Genomic DNA, 22,488 nt, shown 5'->3' on the forward strand with positions numbered 1-22,488 from the left:
AGTGCCCTTGCAGGCTACGCACCGCAATTCTGACTCCCCTGATACATGGCTGGACGTGATTCTGACATCGTCGTTAGATAACGTTATTAACTCTGGCCAGTTTCTGGCACCGGGCTTCTCACGCCACGATTTGATTTTCTTAACATATAAAGTCAAGCCACCCAAACCAAAACCGGTAGTCGTACATTTGCGGAGCTTTGCCCGACTTGATATAAATCTTTTGAAGCGGGACGCCGCTTCGGCTGATTGGGCTGCCGCGTTGGGTGCATCAACTGTAGATGAGAAAGTAGCCAATTTTAACTCCTCTCTCTTAAAGTTATTTGATGCACACGCGCCGGTTCGCGCAGTGAGACTGAGGCGACCGCCTGCTCCTTGGATCACAAGGGATGTTCGGATGGCGATGGCTAAACGGGATAAAGCGTTTCGTAAATACAAGAAGGATCGGAGTGAGGGTAACTGGGGTCTTTTTAAAGCTGCTAGAAACCGCTGTAACCAAACGGTAAGGGCAGCAAAGCGTCGGCATATCCACGAAAATGTCTTGAACTCATCCCTTGCTGACACCTGGAAATTTTTGAGATCGCTTGGCATTGGTAAAGGTAAACCTGATATAGATTCTTCTTCTTTTACATTAAACCAGTTAAATTCGCATTTTTCTAAAACATCAACTCTCAATCCATTAATTAAATTCAAAACTTTATCTCTCATTGCCTCTTTTACTTCTCCAGATATCGTTCCTTTTACGTTTTCTCCTGTCGCCATTGAAGAAATCCGCAAAATTATAGTATCAATTAAATCTAAGGCCGTTGGCCATGATAATGTCAGTCGTCTTATGATTATTCACATTCTGGACAGCGTCTTGCCAGTTATTGCTCACATAGTCAATACTTCTCTACTCACTGGCGTTTTCCCATCATGCTGGCGTAAGGCGTTTGTCATCCCACTCCCCAAAATTAATAATCCGAGCTCACTTAGCCACTTTCGTCCCATATCTATTCTCCCGTTTCTGTCCAAAATACTGGAGGCCGCGGCCCACAAACAGATCTCACACTTTGTTCATAGCAACAGTCTCCTTTCACCGCTGCAGTCTGGTTTCCGGTCTGGACACAGCACCACCACCGCTCTACTTAAAGTTACAGAGGACATAAGACTCGGTATGGAATCTTCCAAAGTTACGGTGTTAGTGCTGATAGATTTCTCCAACGCCTTTAATGCGGTAGACCATGACCTACTTTTGGCTACTCTTACTCATTTGCAGGTTTCTTCAGATGCCACAAAGTGGTTCTTTTCATATCTTTCCGATAGAGCCCAGGCAGTCCGTGCCAGCCGCTCGTTATCTGATTGGTCTGAACTGAGTACTGGAGTACCTCAAGGCGGTATTCTCTCTCCTTTTCTCTTTTCAATTTTTATTAATCTTATTACGGCCAAGATTCGATGCTCTTACCATTTGTACGCAGACGATCTTCAGCTGTACGCGCAAGTTGACGTGGAAGATATAAACACGGCTATCTCATCCATAAATGCTGACTTGGATTACATCGCCGAGTGGTCTGCTAGCTTTGGCATTTGTGTAAATCCAGCTAAATGCCAAGCCATAATTTTAGGTAGCCAGTGGCAAATGTCTAGGTTGAGTACAGTACCTGTTGCTCCGATCCTTTTTGAGGATACTGTAATTCCGGTGAGCAGTCGGGTTAAGAATCTCGGATTAGTTTTAGATTCCAACCTTTCCTGGTCTGGTCAGCTCTCGGAGACAAGTCGGAAGGTCACAGGTACACTTAGAACTCTATATAAATTTAAAAACTTTCTGCCTGTAAGCACGAAAAAAATGTTAGTGCAGTCCTTAGTGTTACCAATAATTGATTACGGGGATGTGTGTACTACTAATGCCACTCAGGAATCACTCAATAAACTAGACCGTCTACTCAATAACTGTATTAGATTTATATTTGGACTTCGTAAATACGATCATGTCTCCTTTTACCGCCGGCAGCTCAACTGGCTCTCCATCCGTCGTCGTAGGTCCTTTCGGATCCTTTGTATCCTATTTTCAATCCTGTTTGAGCCTTCTGCTCCTGGATATCTCAAAAGTAAATTCGTCTTCGATACTCCTCGTCCAGGATGTGAGCTGCGTACCTCCCGCGTTCTCAAACTGACCATACCTTCTCACCGTACTGGTTTTATGACTAATTCTTTCGCCGTCCAGGCTAGTCGTCTTTGGAATTCACTCCCTCTAAATATTAGACAAGCTCCAAGTAAGTTTTCTTTTAAGCGGTTGTTGCGTAAGCATTTGCTAAAACAAGAGTTCGAATAATATCCATCATTATTATATTTATAGTATGTATTGTATAAATATGTAGTAGTTTATATATATTTTATTTATTTATGTAGTTTATATGTATAGTTTGCTTTTTTTATATTCACTGAATAGGTATATTTCTCTCTCTGCACCAATTGTAGATGTCTGTTTGGCCCTATGGTTGACTGGTAGAGAATGCCATTTGGCATTAAGTCCGCCATTTGTACATTTTGTATATACTTTGTGCAATAAAGTTTAAATAAATAAAAATAAATAAATTAAAACGCGAATTTATATCCATGATTCCAGTCTGTAGTATTGACCTATCTCTGTTTCAAATCATTAAGGTAAGTTTCGCTGAGGTACGGCTACAATTGTGCATTTATTGTTGATTTAATGTTCGCTGGGATTTGATTAAGGGCCTTTTTGATTTAAGTTAACGCTAAGTTTAGAAGCCATTTGTAGACTTTGACTAAAAGATGACTGGCTGACAGACTGACTGATTGCTTTTAAATACCGCAAAACATCGATTATAACTGCATAAATCGTGATGTAATAGCAGCCTCGCTGCTGGACACTGTCCGAATAGCTGCCACCTTCACTCTTACTCGATCCGTCAAGCAATAAAGGTGAAAAACAGGCTGTAAGCACTAGGACGTTTACCCTAATTCAATCAGGACTGTCACTTGCGTAACGGACATGAACTAATAGGCAAAATAAACACGCCATCAAATTCAGAATCAGTCATTGATCGCGAATTTACAATTTACATTAATGAACCAATATTTGCATGTGGAATATGTGGATTTAATGTGATTAATCAAGTATGGCATAGCATTAAGGATTCAATTATTTAAATCAAAGCGGCCGTGTATTTCCATCGTGTACGCGAGGGCGGCCGAGACGATTTCTTAACTAAACCATCGTACTTAACATTATATGGGGGTTTTCAAAATGGTACCATTTACTTTTTTTTAAACCATCCACTTTTTGGTTATTTAGACTCAGGATCACAAGTACTATTGAATGAGACAAAGAAAAAAAGTGTCTTCAGTTTTTGAGATTCGTGAAGATAGCCGTAGATAAAGAAAAAAAAGCAGAGTTTAAATATGTCTGCATGATATTATGTATTTATTATTGTTTATTTAAGGCTTTATAATAAATCGAAGGCCTTTTAAACTCTTTCAGAGACTGAAGACCCTTCTGTGGAGACTAGAGTTCTTTTCTATTTCGTGCTGCTCATAGTTTAAATGGCGCCCTAGCTCGAGTCGAGACGACTGAAATAATACGCGATTAAGATTAAATAATCTATTCGGCGGGAATTTCACTTTGTAGTTTCTTGATTACTTAACCATTGTTGCGATAGCCATTATTATTGCGTTGGCGAAGAAATAACACGGATTAAATTGATTTGAAATTATAATTTTCCGAAGTCTATTAACAGAGTATCTTGTTGGGTTTGATACACAGATTAATAGGCAAAACGTATCCGTTATTCACAGAGAGATTTTGGACTATCGTTGGGAGATTTTACGGTACCTATTACCTATACCAAAAAGAATAGATGGTAGCTATAGAGGGGTCCTGTCATTGTAAATTTTGTAGTCACTGTAAATTTACTGCCATCTATCGACACACGACTAAAACTCAAAATGAAAACGTATAAAGTTATCAAAAAATGTATATATATGGATAAATGATTTTATTATTTTTATATCATTTTGATCCATGTTCATTCACTGATATCTATGTGTTAAAATTGTTAAATATGAAACGGTGTCGTCACGCCATCTAGCCGAGGATAGGCTAAAGGTGTGTGCGGCATCTATTCGAGAATGACTTTTACTTGAATTCCGAGGCACGTTTTTTCCTAGACTTTATTCGTCTTATACGAAGTTACATATGTCTTTGCCTATACCTACTTAAGGTGGTTCGCTTTCCATACAAAAAACAATTGTAATTACACACTAAATATTACTACATAAATATGTTCGCATCTGTCTACTTTCAAATGTTTATTTGCGCTAAATTGATAGTAAAACTTTGTTTTACACAGAAAGCACGCGAAAAACGTTATTTTGGTATTGATTTGATAAAAAATAAAACGTGATTTCTGTATGAAACAAAGTTTTACTATCAATTTAGCGCAAATAAACATTCGAAAGTAGATAGATGCGCACATATTTATGTAGGTAGTAATAGTGTGTAATTACTTAATATAACGCAATTGTTTTTTGTATGGAAAGCGAACCACTTTAATGTGAAATTACCTTTCTTCTGCTCAGATTACCCAGCACATTCAAGGCAACGAGCAGTTCGACAACCTTTCAACGTTCGAATCGTTGATTGAATTAAAGTCTCGATTCTCGATCATTTGAGGAGCTCTGTTTCGAAATGTTTAATGACAGACGTCCAGAGATCCATTTAATGCCAAATGAAACGTTTACCGCCATTCCCGCTATTTAATGAAAATGCCGAATTCGAGACAAACCTTAATTAATGAGTTATTTGAAGCGGTTTATTGGCGTAACAATAATTTTATCGATAAACACAGTGCAGTCAAAAGTAATCATAACAGAATTTTATCACGCACAAACTGCACAATTGGTTGGAGCAATTTAGTAAAATTGGGATTCGATGTTCTTTTGATGAATAAAAATGATGTGAATTTTTTAAGGATTTTGCTGGCGTAAAATAGAATAAATAACAGCGCCCGTTCTTTTCAAAGGGTTTTATAGTGCTCACACATGAAACCGCCCGCGACAAATATTGTTGTTATGGCGTGGTAGGCAAATATTTCTTTTTACAAAATAGAACTTTTTTGTTTACCTACTGCGCGAGAGAGAGAGATGGAGCATATTATATAGCATATTAAGAGTAGTAATAACCAATCTAACGATGATTGCGTTCGAGCAAATTTATATGCGGTTTACCAAATTTCGTGTTATACCGACCATGACAGGCATGACAGCGTAAACACCGACTTGCAACATAACATTTTTTAATTATTTTACACTAGGGTCATACCTGCACATTATATTGTATGTCTAACTCGTTCGTGTCTTTCCTTGTAGACATCTCAAAGTTAAGAGAATCAGAAGCAAATTTTAAACAGCACCTATAGCGGGATCTTCAGTCCCTGAGACTTAAAAAAAAAACGTGATATATATGTACAGTCGCCATCAGATATATAGGAGCGGCCAAGGTGTTCTCAATATCTGAACACGCGCTCTAACGCCCTGACAGTAGAGGCGTGTTCCGATATTTGTGACTTGTGAGCACCTTGGCCGCTCCGATATATCTGATGGCGACTGTACCCGGATCGTTATTTTCTGATGCTTTACCACAGAAGTGACCTTTTTCTGAAATGTGTTTCACCCATTTAGTTATTAAAGCTTCTTCCCTAAAAAAATAACCATACTGTATGGTGTTGCAGGTGCTATCGTCCTGCGGGCCAATGTCCGTGTCATTCTTCACGGTGGTGGTGTTCTTCGGCTCGTTCTACCTCATCAACCTGATGCTGGCCGTCGTGGCGCTCAGCTACGAGGAGGAGTCGCAGATCACACAAGAGGTAGGTCGCAGTTACGGGAGGTAGGACGCAGATCACGCAAGAGGTAGGTCGCAGATCAGACCACACATGATTAGGTCGCAGGTCAAAAATGGTAGGTCACTCTCTTGAGTGCGACCTCTTGGTCGCAGCTAGATCTCAGATCCTGAGATCCGAAGTGAGTGTAATTTTGTCGGTGGTGGTCGGGGGATTCTACCAAATAAACCTGATGCTGCCTAATCACACAAGAGATAGTTTGCAACTTTGCAGTTTGCAGATCACAAAGAGATAGGACGCATATCAATAGAGGCAGGTCGCAAGTGGTAGGTACTCTCTTCTCCTTCCTTGCGTTATTCCGGCATTTTGCCACGGCTCATGGGAGCTTGGGGTCCGCTTGACAAATAATAAATTTTCGGTGATTGAAGTACCAACCAGAAATCAGCATCCATTATCCTTAGCTTTTAAGACTAAAAGAGTTACCTAAATTTTTTTTTTCCTTGTCCACGTATGACCTTTTATACGCACTAACAATACATATTTTATCACAGGAAAGAAAAAAGGACCTAAACGAACACAGGGACGACTCGACGTTCAGTTTTGACCCCACGTCGCTGGCCGTCAGGACCCTAGCCAAGGACTCAAAGAAGAGGATAGACGCCCGCAAAGGGCTTCTATTAGCATCGTATTCACGGAAGCGGACGAGGAGACGCAAACGAGGGAAGAGCGCCATACACCATGCCGCTGCCGTTGCTGCTGTGGCTGAGAGGTAAGAAAAGGATGAATGGATATTGTTCACGTAGTTTTAGTGGTCTTTGAGAAAAAAACGGTTGAGGCTGGTCTTGTATCGGCGTTGCTGTCATGCGCGGCTGCAGAATTCTCTCATATGATAAAAAAGTCGATAAGCACACCATCTTTACTGTGTTAATAAATAGGTTAAGCGTTAAAATGCAGAAATAACTCCCCTCAATTTATAAGATGAAAAAAGATGTCATAATTATACCTTAATAAAGAAAATATAGCAAAGGCCGTGGCTGAATTTGAACTAGCGTCTTCGTTAGCGACTGACGCCATAAGTATCTCTTACAAATTCTTACCATTATTTATTTACTCATTCGTTGTAAAATGGGAAGCGATATCGGAAACCCTCGGGACCATCAAACTGTAGCTTCTGAAAAGAAAACTACTTCGACGTGCCGGTGATAGATCTATTATCGGTACTTGTCAGCATGCGCTTCTTGTCAGAAGCTCAAAAGCGAGTTCACTTGCGAAGTGAACCCAATATTTTTAGAAGATTTGTGTTGGTAAAGTAAGAAATGATTTAAACGTTTTAAAACCATATATTTGAGCTGAATAAATCGGTAACAAAACATACTCGTACCTATAGAAAACAAAACAACCTCACTAACAATTAGTTTAGACTTTTAGAATCATCTCACTGAATTGATTTGGCAGAATAAAGTACGTAATAGTTGATAACAAAAATTAGTTCAGTGAGAAAATAGTTATTTACGATACAAGTGCGGAAAAGAGGAAATTCAAAACAAGTGGCGATAAATTAAAACACGACCGAAGGGAGTGTTTTAAATCGACACGAGTTGCGAATTACCTAATCGCACGTGTATCGTACAACGTTTTAACTACTACTACTACTACTTACTATTTTACGCACTAGTGCGGGAAAATAGGACCATATGTACTGTAAATTAATTTTTCAAACGAACTGACAAGAACTCCTAACGAGTTCCCTACTAGATACATCGAGATAGTAAGTCTATTATCCCACAAGCTCCAGATTTTTCCGCTCGCAAAGTAAACGTTATTACCTAGACAGTGTAACAGGTCAATTAAAGCAATGTAGTCACTGCACTAGATAGCTTTATAGCGATCACAGCAACAGGTAGCTCATACGTCAACGCTTCGTATCTATTAGAAAAATAACATTAGTCAGGAATAAGAGCGACGACATTTTTACTGAAAAGTTTTTTACGGTTATATTCTTTCTTACTTTTTTGAATACCTACAAAAAACATATTTCTTCAGTTTTACTTACTTACTTACTTGGTTGGCGCGGTGACCCAAAATGAGTCTTGGCCTCCAACACAAGAGCACGCCACTTTGATCGGTCCAGAGCGGTATCCCGCCAGCTTTCTTCAGTTTTACTTAAGCTTATTTATACCTACATCGTCGCCCGGTTTAAGCGCAAGAAATACCTACCTCTGATTAATTATTTATGTTACATAGCGTAGGTACCAATGCTATAGATATAGGACATAGGTACCATACCAATATAACATTTTACCGCAATCATTTTTCTTTCCCTAAGCCATACCCAATTATCCATTACCTGCGGCATAGCTTTCTTTATCTACCTTCTCCTTTTCCTATATTTTAAATCTGAAGTACCTAAAAAAAATCTGAAGTCAAACATGAAGATTTTGAGTAGAAACAGACGTTCCTACAGAACCGACAGAAATAGTAAAACCCTTTTAAGTAACTTCTCAAACTTCAAAAATCCATTTCATCCGGCGCCGGCGGCTACCGAACATTGACTTTCCGTTTAAACCCGACTAAGCCCCATATTATCATCGTTACGCGAGCTCCGAGATATCATATTCTTAGGTTCTGGTCTCTGTATGATGTCATACGCTACATCCAGCGTCGCATTCTTTATAAATGTTATGATAGATAGATAGATGATAGATAGATAAATATCCTCCTATTTATCTATCTATCTAATACCTTTAAACTTGCAATGCTTGTTTATTTATATATATATTTTGGGGATCTCGGAAACGGCTCTAACGATTTCGATGAAATTTGCTATATGGGAATTTTAAGGGGCGATAAATCGATCGAGCTAGGTCTTATCTCTGGGAAAACGCGCATTTTTGAGTTTTTATATGTTTTCCGAGCAAGCTCGGTCTCCCAGATATTATTATGTGACGCTACACGCAGCGGTCTTAGCCGAGAATAGACCTTTGCACACCAGCGTAAAATTGAGTCAATATACAACTCCGGAATTTAGAAAGCGATTACTGGAGTTATGTACCCGAAGATTTCCAAAGAACTCTAAACTCAGTACTCAGCCCCTATAGCGGTGTCAACGCGAAATATAAGTATCCATCTACATTTTCATACAGGGTGGCCCAAAACTACATGTGTATCAATGGTGATATTACCAAACGTCACTATTACTTGGCCAGTTTTACACTATTTTTCCAAAGCTCGGTTAGCAATTGAAAGGACGCTAAAAATGTCCACCACACTCTTCGGCGTTCCATGCATCATTGGAATTGCAACGTCTCGTCACACAGATCTGCGATTTGCATGCCGTTGCATCGGTACACGGAGCGAAATGTTAATAAAAATGTCTAGCAGCGAATACTATTATGATTTGAATAAATGCCTCACATGACACTTTGCGAAAGTATGATACGATACATAAGAAAATACGAAGGTTTATAATATAACGTAGAACAAGAACGGGAACTCATTATAACAAATTCAAATACATTATACAATAATTATCTGTAATCTGTAATTTAAAGGGGAAAGACCTTATTAACTTAAAATCGTACCTATTTATAGTATTTATACCGTTAAATGCCGAGTAGCCGATAAGTAACTATGTACATTCATCGTCAAATAGAAAAGACCAAAGTTGTTAAAATTTCATATATAGCATTGATTGGAAATTGATTGGCTTAAAAAACTGTCGTATTTAATACATAACTTATTACTTAAATGTATTTACGAGTAAGCAAGTGAAAATCAACCTCCGCTTAAGAGAAGTTCTCAAAACAATATTTGTACTAAACTTCCTATCATTTTGCAAAAACAAAACAAACCAAACAAGATTTTGTGTTTCAATTTCGCTTACAGCTATTGTTTTGCGGATAATTTAGGTATGATACTGTTCGTTTGGCGGTTATCGTGACGCATAATATAGATACGAGGGCATAGGGTTGCCCGACCCATATATAAATTCCTAATCAAAAATTACGGACACAGAGTGGCCACCCTTAGGACCAATAGTGTCCGGTTGGGGGTATTAACTATTAATATCTCTTAAAAAGTAAAGGCCGAAATGAAACTGACAAAATAGAAGCAGTAGTGAAGGCGGCAGTTTTGTTTAATTTTGAGTGATTATGCAACTCTCTCATCCTCAGATTTACCATATTGCAAAAATTTTGTATTTTGGCGCAGTCCAAGAGCCATGAAAATCAGTCATTTTGTTCGGATATTTTAACACAAAGTGACCCCGTTTCCGTTACACTTGCAAATTCCTGATAAAGCGGAGAAAATTCTGACGTCTGGTAACCCTACAAAGCGCCCCCGAGAAAACTCGTCCGTTGTCGCAAATTCAATTGGAACCAATGTTCGATATGTAGGAAATGGCCTTATTTTATTACCTGGCTCGACCTCTTATTTCATAGGATTCCCCCACAAAGAGGTCGCGTTATAAAACTCTGCGATGGCTCGTATCGTTTTTATTTATGGATGTCGTGTGTTGAAAGGCGTACCTATTGAATGGTGTGGTAGTTTTTCCCTATTTACCAACATTTATTAATGTTTACCTGTTCCCTCCCAGTTCATCAAATATTATGTTTTAGGGTTCCCTTACCCTTATAGTTTTGCCATGTCCGTTTGTCTGTGTGTCTGTCACTTAACGTAAAGTGAGGATGTTATTTTTTCGCACCTTAGTGCCGTTTATGTGCAAATTCATGAGATTATTGGCATTAATTAGCACCTAAAAAATGTTGCAGTTGTGCAATCATTACATTTTATTATATTGGCGTAGTCGTGCTAGGATCCATGACGTCATATGTGGCTGACTGAGTAAATGCCGGTTATGGAAAACAAAAATTAGTGCCAAAAAAAGCGTACGGATCTCTCGATGGTAAACCGTCACCGGCCAAGCCGATTCCTATTTCAATACCGATTTTTCGACACTGAACTTATCTGTCTGATAGATCAGCGCTCAGTCAATGGAATTCAGTTTAGTCGTAGATTGAAAAGTCGCCCTCCCGCCGCTGAATTGTCAGTTTGTTACACTTCATTTTCTGTGTACTTAAATATATGTTTCATTCATTTCATTTCATTTCATTAATTTATTGCATTCCATGGTATTTACAGATGGTATTTTAAATTGAATTGAACAACATGGACCCTGAATAGGGTATGGCAAGTTAGCTAAATACTTAAAGTTACCTTACAAAACATATTATGAATTGCTTAATATCTAGTTAGTTTCATCACAGTAAATACTAATTATGGAATCTAATATATAATAATAATCAATACGAATTTAAATGCTATACTTGTTTATATAATGCAATGATGTCAAATATTAATAATTGAATTTAAGCTGTAGTGAGTCATAGTAACACTAAGCGATACAATAACTCATAATGTCAATTAATTTATAATAATAATGTCAATTAATTTATAATAATAATAATGTCAATTATTGTGGGGGCCCATCTTGTGAGGGCGAGTCACCGTCTGCCGGAAATAAAATTGCATACCGTTTTATTAGGCAGGCGTCCGGTTTTTTACCCCATAGCTCAGTTCTTAGTCCATCGCTTTCACCCAATAACCTAGTTCATTTTAGATTCCATCAACTCTCAATAGTCCTTACACCCTGGCGGGTGCTGCCTCTGCGTGCGTCCCATGACACGGGCAAGGGCAGCCTCCGCTCGGTGTACCCCTTACATTTCATTAAAGTGTCAAAAGGGCCTCTACGTGTTGGCTTCGGCTCCGCGCACGCCTCCCAAAGGTCCGGAACACCATTGTTCCGTGATGGGAAAGACATGTCAATTAATTTATAATAATAATTCGTTTAATCATTCCATTACATTGAGACAAAGTTATTGGTTTTAGTAAAATTATTTCTCAGTCGTTATCATTATTGTCAGGTGCCATAAATTTTTGATAAGAATAAAATGATTTATCACTTAATCACGATTTTAGTTTATTTCGAAACATATTATAAGTTTCAACGTCTTTAATAAAATCAGGGATTTTATTATATATTTTTATCGACTGGTAATGGGGCCCGTTTTTATACATAGTTAATTTAGGTTCAGGGAGAACTAGTTGTACTATTTCGACGCGCGCTTTTAACATACTGGAAGTTGGATATGTGTTTTCTTACAAATAGTCCAACCTCCAGTATGTAAATACATGGTAAGGTTAGAAGCTTTAGGTTAATAAAGTGTGGTCGGCAGGTTTCTGGTTGTCGGATGTTAGCTATAACGCGTTTTAAATATATACGCTTGTCAAATGCATGGTATCCGCACTCATTTAATAATTATCTCGTATTTTTTGCGTAAGAACTGCTTTGTTTGTAACTTTAATTGGTACCTAACATTTAAACGAAAAATCAATCTTGGACATAGCCCCAAACTAAGCACAGCTTGTAAATACTAATGGGTACTAGGAGACGATATACACGGTGGCTAAAAAATAACTGCATTCCCGTTGAGCAACTTTTACTATGGGACCAGCCCCGAAAACGCGAAAAAAAAGTTTGGCTGTTTCATACATTTTGGCTGGTCCATTTTCTATGGGAGTGTAATTTTTAGGGTTCCGTACCCAAAGGGTAAAACGGGACCCTATTACTAAGACTTCACTGTCCGTCCGTCCGTCCGTCCGTCCGTCCGTCCGTCCGTCCGTCCGTCTGTCACCAGGCTGTATCTCACGAACCGTAATAGCTAGACAGTTGAAATTTTCACAGATGATGTATTTCTGTTGCCGCTATAACAACAAATACTAAAAACAGAATAAAATAAAGATTTAAATGGGGCTCCCATACAACAAACGTGATTTTTGACCAAAGTTAAGCAACGTCGGGAGTGGTCAGTACTTGGATGGGTGACCGTTTTTTGTTTGCTCTTTTTTTTCTTTTTTTTTTGCATTATGGTACGGAACCCTTCGTGCGCGAGTCCGACTCGCACTTGCCCGGGTTTTTTTGTTTCGCGTTTCGGGGTTGGTTCCAATTGGTTTTTTGGGTTTGGTTTCTTATTTTAACCGCAAGTAGGTATCTACTGAAAATGTATCCGGTGTGTAAGGTGATGTCTACAGGAAAGACGTGAACGAGTCAAGTAAATTATAAAATGTGTAAGACCCATTTTTATTGGGCAAATCGGGTAGTAGACTGTCATTTTAGAATTTTAGGGCTGTCAACGCGCATGTAACACCTCTGGAGTTGCCGGCGGCGTCCAAGCCTACGGTGTCTGCTTACCATCAAGCGGGTCATATGCTTGTTTACCACCGACGTGGTTTAAAAAATCTGGGATATAAAAAAAGAGTTTAATAACAGGACTTAGGTAAATGTACCTACTCGCTGTTGCTACTGGCTCGTCCGTCGCTCAGTTTAGAACAATGAATTCACTCACTCCGTCATTCTGCGTGGCCAAAAAGGCTTGTTATTCACAGTTGACGCGATTGATTGATCACGAGACGATAAATTTATACCTATGGGTCCGAGCTATGAGTGGTTTAGACACATAAATGATAACAAAGCTTTTTAGTGATACGAGGAACCGAGGATAATATATCTTATAAAAGTAAAACAATACACTGTATTTTGAGTTGGAAAGCTATAAACTGCTTTAGATTGCGTTACAATTGCGTGCGAGGCAGTTTTACCGAACAATATATATCTGTCGTTTGATAGGCTTACCTTGGTCTTAATAATTTCTAATGCTTATCTTCCAGCTCCATCATTAGATTAACTAGAAGATGGAGAAATAATTTTACTTGTAAAGTTACAAACAGAGAAAAACCGACATACCCACTGTACGCGCTTTAAATACAACAGGAACTAGATAAATTTGAAAGTAAATAAGTACAAATAAAATATATTCGCCCGGCAATACTGCAAAACGAATTTTCAATATAGATAAGGCGCGAAAACCTGCAGTTTTTTGGGCCGTTTACGGTGGCTAAAGCTTTTCACACGCGGATTTTTATAAAACCGCGCCAGCTGTCACCGACCTTTTATTTTGTGCACTTGGCGTATTTTAAAAGGATTTTAACTTTTTCACAAACTGCCATGATCGCAATTTATCTTGCAGTGTTCGCGTTCCTACCAGTATCGTGTTATTTATTGATATTTTATCACAATATTGGTGATTTTATAAATGAATTTAGTAGGTAGGTACTACCTAAGTACTAACGTATCTGTTCATCGCTGAAGTGAGATACCTATGTTGATTTACAGCGTATATTAAGAGCTAGATGGTCTAGTATTTGTTACTCTAGCTGTAAGAAAGCACTGCAGGATTTTATGCAGTTTGCAGCATTCGTAAACTGTACTTGCAATTTCTTTAATAATTGATGCCTCTGCATTCACAGATAACGCTGTCTGTATTCGTATTCGTAGCCAGTGGCGTAGCTAGGGGGGGGGGCGGCGGGGGCGGCCCGCCCCGGGTGTCACCCATTTGGGGGGTGACACCCGACCGTGAACATCAGTAGTGCCATCTATAAAAATTCGTAAAACTGTGGCAGATTACACAACCGCCATTAAGGAAATAATATACAACATGCCCACGAGGAACCCGAGAGATTTTGACAGAATATTCCTGATCATATTTAAAGACTAAAATTTCCTATAAAGTGTTTTGGAATTCGCCTAGTTTCATAGTCCAGTAGTACCAGTATAGCAATGTACAAATTGCAGAACATTCCCAAAAAGCGGAAACGTTCTCGAGAATGTTCTCAGAACATGGAAATTATTGTTCCGCCATCTTGGATTTTTTCCAAAAAAACTGTTTTTTGACATAGGAATCAAGAGACCTCTATCTCCCGCCATGCCAAATCTCAGCGCGCTCGCACCAACTTGAAAAAAATAAAAAAAAAGTCGGCCATTATTTTTTTTAATGCAGTTTGTTTTGTCTCGGCGCCCTCTATGACATTTGGTCGAGCATCCCCCACCTATCACGCACCGTTTAAAAGTTGCCATACAAAATAAAAGTGGCCAGTTTTCCCGCAATTGTAGCATTTTTCCAAAAAAACAATTTTTGATAGGTATTTAGGGGATCCCAAGATTCCGTGGCAAAAATTTCAGTGCGCTAGTGCAAACTTGAAAAAATAAAAAAAAAAGTCGGCCATATTGAAAAAAAAACATGGCGGCGTCAATATGACATTTGGTCGAGCACCCCCCACCTAGGTCTGACCGTTTGGCCGGGCCGTCATACATTTTTCTGACCGGAAGCGGTAGACCAAAAGTCGGAATTTTCTGGGGGTAAGGATACTACACCTAAACTATCGTGAATATTCATGGTATAAACTACGATAAATAAATAAATTCTCGTTCTCGAGAACATTCTCAGAAGTTACCGAGAAATTCTCATGTGGAAAGTTTCGCAACTTTGGAAAGTTTTTTTTTTAATTATGTGATTATTTCTGTAATTGACAAAAAAAAGTTAAAATTATTTTTGGATGACAGTTTTACAAATTATAGCATTTACATTTTATGTACAAAAAATCGAAAAACGAGAAATTCTCATGTGGAAAGTTTCGCAAATTTGGAAAGTTTTTTTTTAATTGTGATTATTTCTGTAATTGACAAAAAAAAGTAAAAATTATTTTTGTGTGTCAGTTTTACAAATTATAGCATTTACATTTTATGTACAAAAAATTAAAAACAATTTTATTTTGGCGAAATTGACGTAAACTCTTTTAGTATTTTTTCCTTATTTTGGCCTCAGAAATGCTTGGTTAAAATCTCTCGGGGTTCCTGGTATGTAACAATAATATGTTGGTGCCTCGTAGGTTTACTTATTCAGAAAGTTTTTTTTAATTATGTGATTATTTCTGTAATTGAGAAGCTATGTCACTATTTCTAATTGGGTGACTCTGGACTATTTGAAATTCATTGTGAAATGGGATTTTACAGAATCTCTTTGAAATCGCGCACTTGGCAAAAAAGTTTTTAATTTTTTTTTAACGTAAATTATTTGTATATCTTTCACGGGACAATGATGACTCGGACCTTTGGGAGGCGTGAGCGGAGCCCAGGCCAACATGTAGACCCTTATGACACTTATGAAATGTGGGTTACACCGAGCGGATGCTGTCCTTGCCCGTGTCATAGAACGCGCGCAGAGGCAACACCCGCCAGGGTGTGGACTATTGAGAGTTCATGGAATCTAAAATGAAAGTGATGGAGTATATTGTGAGCTATGGAATATTAAACGTAATTTTATAATTGTAAAATATTAAACATATTTTACAATTTTGATTGAATTTTGGGGTGACACCCACAATTTCCGCCCCGGGTGCCACCCATGCTAGCTACGCCACTGTTCGTAGCATTGTTACATAGATTCCTTCAACAGGATCTCGCAATAATTCACGACTCGCCAGTAGCTTAGGTACCTACTTATAAGTAATGTTTAATATAGTAAGTATAATTTCCTGTGGCATCCGTAAAACATAGTATCATCAAGATTCCATAAGTACTATGAATAGATATATTATCTATAAAATGGGACTAATTTTTTTACCAATAAATTGCAAAATTCAACATTATGAGTGTATTGATGAATGTTGAGCCCAAAGAGTCTCATATGTTCTCTCACGGTTTTCTAACTTTTCTGTGTTGAATTTACCCCGATGATAAGTGACATTATTGTATCCCGTTTTCTAGTATATTCTACCCCCTAAAACTTTCTCGAAAGTTAATATCTATATAATAGTGACACACTATGGTGCATGAAATAAAGGCGAAATTGCGTTTCTCTGTAAAGAATAAAGTTTTATTTTAAAACCGAACTAAATACATCTTATCTTCTACAATATTTGTTTGAAATATAAAGTAATTTATACCTGTAAAGAATAAAGAAACAACATTTAAAGCCTCTATTCTAGGGTTTTGTTATTTCTTTTACATAAAATCAATCTTTATCTATTTTATAGTATTCAATGTTTTTTCCTATGATGGATGTCAATGTCTTAAGTGCACTTCGTGACACTTGATAAAGTCTATGGCTAAAGCGGCTAGCCGCATAAAGGTTAACATTAAGAAAATAGGTATTACTATTTTCTTTACATCTCCCTCCTAGAGAAAAAAAATTGCATAGGAGAAAACAATCACGCAATTTTTAATTCAGGTACTAAGTACCACTGGAGACAATTTTGTAATGTGGTAAAGGTTAGATTCCAGTTTCTTGTGTCCTGCATCAACTTCATAGATGGAGCTTGATATTTTTCTTAGAATCTTAAATGGTCCAATTCTTAATTCATCCATCTTCTTCCTATTCAGTCTATTCCCATTTTCTACATAGACCATGTCTCCCATTTCAAAAGTGTGTTCTTTTCTATGCCGATCAAATTGTTCTTTATTATATTTGTGAGATCTTATTGTGTTTTCGTAGGCTAATTTTCTGTCTCTTTTCAGGTCTTCTTTTGAACATTTTGATTTTAATTCTAATGGTAAAATATTTACGTTTTCACCTTCCAAAAGGTATTTTGGAGTAAATTTCGTGACAGTGTGTTCTGTTTCATTATATTTTTCTACACATTTCTGTGCAGTAGTTGTCCAGGCTGTTTTCTTATCATTTTCATTAATTGTACATCTTATTTTATTGACTAAAGTTTGATTTAGCCTTTCATTAAGACCATTAGAGAATGGCGCATCTACAGCCGTAAAAACCATTTTTATATATTTGCTCTTTAGGTAATCTTTAAATTCTTTAGAATTTATGCCGGGGTATTGATCTGTTAATACCATATCAATATTATAACTCTGCGTCACATAAGTTATCAGTTTAATAAAATCACTAGAGTTTTGATTTTTTGATGTCAAAATATATGCATATCTCGTGAAATGATCAACTAGAAGATGTAAATATTTTTTTGTTGACCGTGATCCTCCAAAGCCTCCAATGGTATCAATAGATACTATTTCAAACGGGCGTGTTGCTGGACCCAAATGTGACAATAAGCCATATTTTGACTTTCTCCTTGATTTGTTCTTTATACATATTTCACATTCATCACACATTTTTTTAATATTTGTGAATATATTTCTCGCTGTATAAAATGGTGTTATTTTATATATCATCTGGCTTCTTCCAATGTGGCAGTAAGTATTGTGAACATCTTTGATGAGAGCTTTGCTAAGTGCTTCAGATAGTATGATTTTATTTCTATTTTTGTTCTTTTTGTAATAAATTGTGTTTTCCAATATCGCGTTTGTTTTTCCATTTTGTAGGTCTTGATTTTTATATTGATCATTTTTTATATCTTCTAGTGTTATTAAATTTACTACTTTCAAAAAGTCATCATTATTTTCATATGTTTCTAGTACTGGATTTCTGCTTAAGCAGTCTGCCTCCTGATTAGATTGTCCAGGATTGTATTTTATTTGAAAATTATATTGGGAAAGATAATAAGTCAAATCACCAAGTTCCTCATCAGTTCTAGCCTTGATGTTCATATTTTCCAATGGTTTATGATCGGAGTATACCACAAATTCTTTTCCCATAAGCCAGTGCTGCCAATACTTAACAGCTTCTTTTATTGCAAGACATTCTAGATATATGGCCTTTTTCCTTTTTTGAGTCTCAGTTAGTTTCTTCGAGAAGTATGCCACGGGCTTACTGTCTCCGTTTTTATCTACTTGTTTCAAAACCGCTCCAACTCCGTCGATACTAGCATCTGTGTATATATTCATTGGCAGTTCAGGATCAAATATCTTCAGAATCGGTTTTGAACATAGCATACTTTTTATTTTTTCAAAAGATTCTTGGCATGCTGGCGACCATATAAATTTCACATCTTTTCGTAGTAAATTGTGTAACGGATCCAGAATAATTGCGCTATGTGGTATAAATTTATGATGAAAATTAACTTTTCCTAGAAATTGGCGTATATTTTTTCTTGTTTTCGGAACTGGAAAATCCCTCACTGCGGTTAAGTAGTCTTTAAGTGGTCTGACTGAATTGTTCTCGATTATATGACCGAGATATTTAGCATGGTTGTTTGCAAAACTACATTTAGAGAACTTAAGTCTAAACCCTTCTCTTAGTATTGCCTCGAGTAGTCTAGATATATGTTGTATGTGTTCATTGAAAGTTTTCGAAAAAATTAAGATGTCATCTATAAAATTTACCGCAAAATCAGAAAGCTTATGTTTTCTAATGATATTGCTCAATATTCTTTGGAAAATTGCTGAAGCAGTCTTTAAACCAAACGGAAGGCACGTCCATTGAAAATGGCCTTCTTGGGTAACAAATGCAGTTTTGTATCTATCTTGAATTTTCAAAGGTATTGACCAAAAAGCGGAATTTACGTCGAAAGTAGAAAAGTACTTACAGTTTACAGTTTTTACCATTAAATCCTCAATCAGCGGGAATGGTTGTGACTGTGGAACGACGATTTTGTTTAACTCTCTAAAATCTATGCATAACCTTGTTCGTTTTCCATCTTCTTTTTTATATGCCAAAGTCACCGGAGCAGCAAACGGGCTATAAGATTCTTCAATTAATTTGTTCTTTAGTAGTTTCGATATTTGTCCTTCTATTTCTTTTCTATCTTCTGTGTTGCATCTATATGGACGTTTGCTACAGTACTTGTCCACCATCAAGTCTATATGAGCTTCATAATCACGTACAGTGCCAATGTCATATTTATCCTTAGCAAAGACTGATTTATATTTTTCAATTAACTTGTCAATCTCTCTTTGTTGATATGAATCTAGATGGTTTACTGACATTTCAAATTCATCTGAATTAATATGTTCGTTAAAATTTATTTCATATCTGCTTTTAATCTCTTTATTTAGTAATATCTCCGTACAAGTAATATCGTCATCTTCGTCACCCAGTACATCAGGAATATTGACGTTAGATACATTTGAAGAATTACTTATCAACTCTTCTTTTTCTATATTCTCTCCATTCAGGAACTTCTTTTTATCTTCTGGACTATTATATTGTAAAATGTTCAATTCATCATCTTGCATTAATTTGAATTTTTTTATACAATCCAAACCTATTAGAAAATCATAAGGAAGATTTTCTATGACGAAAATATCCATATTTGACTCAATTTTATATATTTTTATTTTGAGTGTTATTATACCTTTTGTTTTCTTCGCACCATTAATAGTATTCAAGTTTGCTGTTTCTATATCAGTTGTCTTTTCTTTATCTTTTATCTTTAATAATTTAGAATTTATCAATGACACATTCGAACCTGGGTCATAAATCCCAGACACTTTTAATGTATCATTTAACAGCAACTTTACTTTTATTAATGGTGGTACTTCTAGTTTTTTGGATTCTGCTCATTCAGCTCAACTTCCAATTCTGAGTTATTCACACTTTTCACAATTGCTTTTTGATTTTTCCCTTTAAACCAGCATTTATCTTCGGGATGGTAGCGTGTCCCTTTGTTTTCAGTTATACAAACTTGGCATGGCTTTTTTTCTTCAACTTTCTTGGATTTCATATCTGGAGATGTAGGATTTTTTTTATCATATTTATTCTTTCCAACCATGTGTTCCAATTTTCCTAGTTCATTATATAAGTCCTCCGTCTGTTGCAAAGTTTCACGATCAATTTTATCCGCTACATAATTAGGCAGACCAAGTGCTATAAGGTCGATCAGTGTTCCAGTATCGGTTGATTTTCTTATTTCCAGTAACAGTTTTTCTTTCTTTAAGGCATACTCAAGTAACGAACCTGCCTGATATTTAAAGGTAAGAGCATATCTAATGGGTGACCATCCTTTGTTTGCAAACGTCTCACAGAAGTTTTTCTCCCATTTACTCCACTCAGATTCTACAGTAAATTTCAATAGCATACAACTGTACCAATCAACACTGGAGTACTCCAAGAAGTTTTTTAGAATTTCAATTTTTTTCCTATCTTCAACAATTTGGAAACGTTCACATTCTTTGTTAAAATCTTGTATCCACTGGTAAGCATTTGAGTTTCGCCCGGAAAATTTGTTAATCATGAAATCCTTTGCAATTTTCCCTAAATTTTGTGTTTCAGACTTCTTCTGTTTTTCGTCAAGCAATTTTTCTAAAATTTTTTCCAATGTTTCATTTGAACCGCTTGGCATAGATTCAACATTTGTTTCTGAAATTTCTTCCAAATAAATATCATTACACTGTATGTTTTTCTCCTCATCCAAGTATACTTTTGATATCTCTTCTGTCAAAGTTATCCAAATTTTTCTTGTTTGATGCCTTTTAGTTAACGATTTCCGTATTTTCGCAAAGTTGGAAGTATTTATTATAGCTGGATGCATTTGCACAGGCTGGTGTTCCGGTGGTAATCCAAAAATCTGCCCACCGGGTGTAGCGATTGATGTTATACACAAAACGTTTGATTTTCCATCTGCCGCAGGTTTTACAGCAAAATCAAATCTTAACTTTTCCATATTTCTTGAAATATTTGCAGAAAATGTTGTTTTATAATAGTGACACACTATGGTGCATGAAATAAAGGCGAAATTGCGTTTCTCTGTAAAGAATAAAGTTTTATTTTAAAACCGAACTAAATACATCTTATCTTCTACAATATTTGTTTGAAATATAAAGTAATTTATACCTGTAAAGAATAAAGAAACAACATTTAAAGCCTCTATTCTAGGGTTTTGTTATTTCTTTTACATAAAATCAATCTTTATCTATTTTATAGTATTCAATGTTTTTTCCTATGATGGATGTCAATGTCTTAAGTGCACTTCGTGACACTTGATAAAGTCTATGGCTAAAGCGGCTAGCCGCATAAAGGTTAACATTAAGAAAATAGGTATTACTATTTTCTTTACATCTATATAGCCAAACGATAATAATTTTTTTTTTCGAGAACTTTTGCCGAAATGAACGTCTAGATGTGAAATATATTCGTCACTTGCTTATACGGTCCGCCACGCTGCTGGTTTGTGTACTCTTGCACTACCTTGAGGACGGTATTCTGTGCATTATCCGCACTTACCTACAAGCCAAACGGTTTACTCCCCTGAGCTTCGAACTAATATCGCAACACTCGAAAGCAGATCCGATAAATTCTCCACAAATTTCCACAAAGCAGAGTTATTCCAACTGGAAAATAAATGGGCTTCTCTAGCTTTATTTAACAGTTATTAATCAGTGTTTGAAAGCTTTTCGTTTGTTAATAAATGTTTCAGGATTGGTAAACAGTTTCGAGCGTTAAATTAAATTTGAAACGGTATGAATTAACAGAACGGAAAGCTCAAAAAAGCTTGCTTTCCATTAAGTGGAGTTTCTTGTTACTAATTTATTTTATTTATTAAGAACCATAACATAAATGTATTAAAAAAATTAACCGAAACAAAGCATTAGGTACCAACAAAATTAGTAATAGCCTATTCGCTCTTTCCTTATTATTCCTTTCCTCTTATTCACTGCTAAATAGTTGCGTTTTCCCGCTATGTATGTAGCGAAAATATTTCGTAAAGGCGTAACGACAATCGGCTCGATTCGGAAAATGAATTAGATTTCTACTAGACTTCAACAAGTTACGATACGGATAATTTAAAGATATTTGTAAGATAGATATATTTTATGTAAATTTTGACATTTCCGCGATTCCGGAGGTCCTCTTGAACGATTTCGACAAGTTATGACTTAGATATCCATCTAGTCGATATCTAATGTAGA

At 36.6% G+C, this 22,488-nt stretch overlaps 1 protein-coding gene and 1 long non-coding RNA gene across 6 annotated transcripts in view; one reads left to right on the forward strand and one right to left on the reverse strand.

Moving 5' to 3' along the window:
- Window positions 1-22,488, forward strand: part of LOC134798247 (sodium channel protein 60E-like) — a 302,130-nt gene that overhangs the window by 256,036 nt on the left and 23,606 nt on the right. For all 5 annotated transcript variants that reach the window (XM_063770625.1, XM_063770627.1, XM_063770626.1 and 2 more), the window contains exons 8-9: window positions 5,730-5,864; window positions 6,389-6,606. In XM_063770625.1, the coding sequence (XP_063626695.1) occupies window positions 5,730-5,864; window positions 6,389-6,606 (353 nt within the window). The remainder of the gene's footprint in view (window positions 1-5,729; window positions 5,865-6,388; window positions 6,607-22,488) is intronic.
- LOC134798275 (uncharacterized) lies at window positions 17,013-21,510 on the reverse strand. Its single transcript, XR_010145171.1, has 2 exons — window positions 21,413-21,510; window positions 17,013-21,325 (listed from the first exon to the last, which is right to left on the reverse strand). It is a non-coding gene; the product is annotated as an uncharacterized LOC134798275 (long non-coding RNA).

Source organism: Cydia splendana, chromosome 16 (assembly GCF_910591565.1).
Source record: "Cydia splendana chromosome 16, ilCydSple1.2, whole genome shotgun sequence".
In the NCBI taxonomy this organism is placed as follows: Eukaryota; Metazoa; Arthropoda; class Insecta; order Lepidoptera; family Tortricidae; genus Cydia; species Cydia splendana.